Source organism: Gadus chalcogrammus, chromosome 7 (assembly GCF_026213295.1).
Source record: "Gadus chalcogrammus isolate NIFS_2021 chromosome 7, NIFS_Gcha_1.0, whole genome shotgun sequence".
Taxonomy (NCBI): Eukaryota; Metazoa; Chordata; class Actinopteri; order Gadiformes; family Gadidae; genus Gadus; species Gadus chalcogrammus.
In genome coordinates this window covers 2,561,817-2,565,591 of record NC_079418.1, presented here as the reverse complement: position 1 = coordinate 2,565,591, position 3,775 = coordinate 2,561,817, and the positions used below count along the sequence as shown (strand labels likewise).

At 37.9% G+C, this 3,775-nt stretch overlaps 1 protein-coding gene across 1 annotated transcript; it reads left to right on the top strand.

The window, feature by feature from the left end:
* Positions 1 to 3,288, top strand: LOC130385714 (uncharacterized). The gene is made up of 2 exons (XM_056594376.1): positions 1 to 1,209; positions 1,396 to 3,288. The coding sequence occupies exons 1-2, from the start codon at positions 77 to 79 to the stop codon at positions 1,475 to 1,477; spliced, it is 1,215 nt and encodes a 404-aa protein (XP_056450351.1). The 5' UTR covers positions 1 to 76; the 3' UTR covers positions 1,478 to 3,288.
* The last annotated feature ends 487 nt before the right edge of the window (positions 3,289 to 3,775 follow it).

The window sequence follows — 3,775 nt, the reverse complement described above, 5'->3', positions numbered from 1 at the left end:
AAAGTTTTTTTCGTACTGTTTTGCCCTCCTTCAGAATTCCACAAGATTTGGTGAGGTATTGGCAATATCAAGGTGTATGGCACATGTATTTTCAACAAGGACTGACTCACAGGGGTGTAAGGAACATCTAACAGCACTGCAGGATGCCATACACATGCAGAAGACAGACAATGTCACTTTGAAAGAGACACTAGATGAAGACCACAGTGCAGTTGATTTTGAAGACGCAGAGATTAACAGAACTCTCACAAAATCCTCCCCGTTCTTTGCTCCTATCAAAGATGTCATCACCAAAGCACAAGAGGAAGCAGGGAAGGATGATGACACAGAAGGAGCAGTCCAACCAAATCCGCATTATTGTCCAACACTTGTGGATATCATTCTCCAGTATAGTGGTACTGTGCCTCTTTGGACAGGTGTGATGCTCAAACATCTTGGCAAAACCCGAGACAGTAATGCTGTTGTAGAGAACTGGTTCCGCACAACAAAAAAAGTAATTCTCTCCTCAAGATTGCACCGGAGAGCAGGAGACTTCCTCCAGCTTCAGCACGAGTTTGTGGTTGGAAGACTTAAGGGAGTTACATTGTTGGGAAAACGTGTGCCTCCTACAAAGTCTGAAGAGACAAATAAACAGGACGGCCCAGAGACACTTCCATTGTCTCAAGAGGAAACATGGAGGAAGCGAAGTAAAAATAATAAAAGAAAGTCCAAGTACTTCAGCCCCCCTCCTCCAACGAAAAAGAGAGCTGTTCAGGCAAAAACATACATACCTAATAAAACATCGTCAGATGCAGGAGAAAAGCAAAAGGGATCCTGTCCACATTGGGGAGGAGAGGGAATCATTGGACAACAAAGAGTGTCAATAACAAACACCTGTACAATTGACAACCTCCTGTACATGCTGCATCTCTCGATGAAGAGGAGACCATGCATTAAAAACGATCTGAAAATAGTTGCTCACCTTGACCCGTGGATTTCTACCCTGCTTGAAGTTAACCAGCTATTTGAACAGAGGGAGTGGTCCCAGGGAAAGCTGCTGTGGCTGAACAAAATTGACAGATTCAAGGGAAACTCATGGGATTGCTTCGGGACTGAGGAAGACTTTGTTGCTTCTCGACTGGACTACTTGGTCAAAACTGAAATCCAACAGAATTGCAAGAATTCTGCTTGCCCTGTGGCAAAAAGGACATGCAACTCTGTTGACATCATGTAAGTATTTCCCTGTTTTTTTAAATGAAATTAATTTCCTGATTTTGGTAAATCAAATGAATGTACTTTTATTTATTATTAATTAATTGTATGAACAAAGAATGTCTCTTGAGTTAATGATGAAGATTATACACATTAATGTTAATTTACTTAGCTTTTTTCAATTATGTTTTATTCTATTTCCAGATGTGCAGATTTTGGGAACTTACAGGCTGATATTGACAAGTGGGCAAATGAATCCCTAAGAGTTCTTCCTTGCAAAAGGTAAGTTCATGCATATATTTCAGATAATTCATTGTTAAAAGTATATACCTAACAGTTCCACTGATCTACGTACATTGTAAATAATTGCTTTAGGTATGAAGACCAACTATACATTTAGCTGACCTTTATCAATCATATAGATGTGACCATTGTACTGTTACATTAATTCAATGTTCTCAAAACATTTAAAAAAGTCTCTCTGAACCTAGTCATGGAAAGCCTTTATGCAATTATAAGCAACAGAGAAATATCACCCAAATTTTACAAAATTAAACCATTTCAAGCCTGCCTCAGCATCAAGGTTGAGCCGCTTTTTGTTATTAAAGTTTCAATGCTCTAATAAGTCGAGTTGAGTTTAACATTTCATTTTATTAAGCCAATTAGTCTTTATTCTTCCATTTATCTCAACAGCTCTGAAACCATGCCCTATTAATGAGACAACACAGCAGCGTGTCTTCGTGCATGGAGAGCCATGTATTTTACTTGTCTCAGTAATCAACCATGGGAACCTAACAAACAGGCATCATCCTACAGCCTTGCCACATCTGGTAACAATTCTTGGTGGAAAGTAAGACTCACATACAGTACATATAATGTAATTGGCTGTGTTAAGATTTTGCTGTTTGTTTGAACTTGTTCCATGAGTTTATATTAATATTTTACAGTCTTTTGTATAATACTCTTGTCACAAAGGTACCAGCCAGCTGCTGTGACATATCACCTGCCTTCAAACCACTTTGTGGCATTCCACAAATTAGGTTTGGATAGAAGCTGGCATTTTTATGATGGCCTTGAAGAAGGTAAAAAGCCCGGAAGAGGAGATACTGTCATCAAAGAGACGACCATCCAAAAATAAACTTGGGGCCAACTCCTGTGTTGGCCACATTGTTATGGTCAGAGTAAGTTTGAACGACTAATTTACGAAAAAGAAAGCCTTAACATGTCAAAATAATTTAAGTCCTGCATGCCATCAATAACCCCCCCATAAAAATCATTGCAAATCTTCTTCTGCTTTACAACAAAGCAGCAGAAGCTGTTGAAGCCAGGCGCATTCAGAATGAAGAGCTGGTGGAAATAGTCGTGAACAACGGCGTAGATGAAAGACTCCCGTAATCCCATTTCTTTATCTCATGAAACAGAATTTCTTTAATATCTCTGTGTGAGCCTAATCGAATGTACTTGTGTGTTGTTTCACTGTGTGGGCATTGAGTGGCGCTCTGCTCTTACCTGAACGCAGGTGTATAGGTAGAAAGACACTATAGTTTGGTAGGGTAGGTATAACTGCTCCCAAACGTATTATGACATATGAACGACGCTTCACTGATGTTCGTTGACGTTTTTTTAGTACTTAATTGGTTCCAGCAACGTCACTGTGAAAAAACGAAATAAATACACAAATACAAAGTACACAAATACAAAAAAATATTGTACATCTAAAAAAATAAACAAACATACCGTGTGCGCCTTGATGTCAATGTTCAGGAGAGTTAGCTTTCACATAGTTTTGTAATTTTTCCATCCTCTCTTCAGCACCGCCGGCTTTTTATTATCCAACAGGTGAACACTACGTGACTAAACGATATATACAATTTGACCAGCACCTCATTTAAGTCTGCATTCATAAAATATATTTCAGAACCACTATTTAGCCATTTAACAATTAGCCATTTAAAAATAATAATTAAGAATTTAAATGTGTAATCAGTTACAACATGTGACGTTAATTACCTCAAATTAAAAAGGTTTCACAAATCTGAAACTATGTTTTATATAATGTATAGCCTCACTGTGATAATGTAGTCCAGACCTGAAGAGTCTAGGTGTAGTGGTTTTCAACCAGGATCAGTTCTAATGCGGTCTGGACCCCTAAAAAGCATTAAAATGTGCCTTTATTGCATTTTCACAAATAGAGTAAAGGTTTCACAAATCTGAAACTATGTTTTACATAATGTATAGCCTCACTGTGATAATTTAGTCCAGATTTGAAGAGTCTAGGTGTAGTGGTTTTCAATCAGGATCAGTTCTAATGCAGTCGGACCCCTAAAAAGCATTAAAATGAGCCTGTATTGCATTTTCACAAATAGAAAAAAGGTTCACAAATCTGTAACTATGTTTTATATAATGTATGGCCTCACTGTGATAATGTAGTCCATATCTGAAGAGTCTAGGTGTAGTGGTTTTCAATCAGGATCCGTTCTAATGCGGTCTGGACCCCTAAAAAGCATTAAAATGAGCCTTTATTGCATTTTCACAAATAGGGTAAAGGTTTCACAAATCTGAATCTATGCTTTACATAATGTAT

What these genes read in the sequence shown, in the direction of transcription:
- LOC130385714 (XM_056594376.1), top strand. Translation starts at nt 77, where the DNA reads ATGGCACATGTATTTTCAACAAGGACTGACTCACAGGGGTGTAAGGAA. An exon ending in TGCAACTCTGTTGACATCAT is followed by an intron (nt 1,210 to 1,395) that starts GTAAGTATTTCC and finishes TTCTATTTCCAG; the next exon opens with ATGTGCAGATTTTGGGAACT.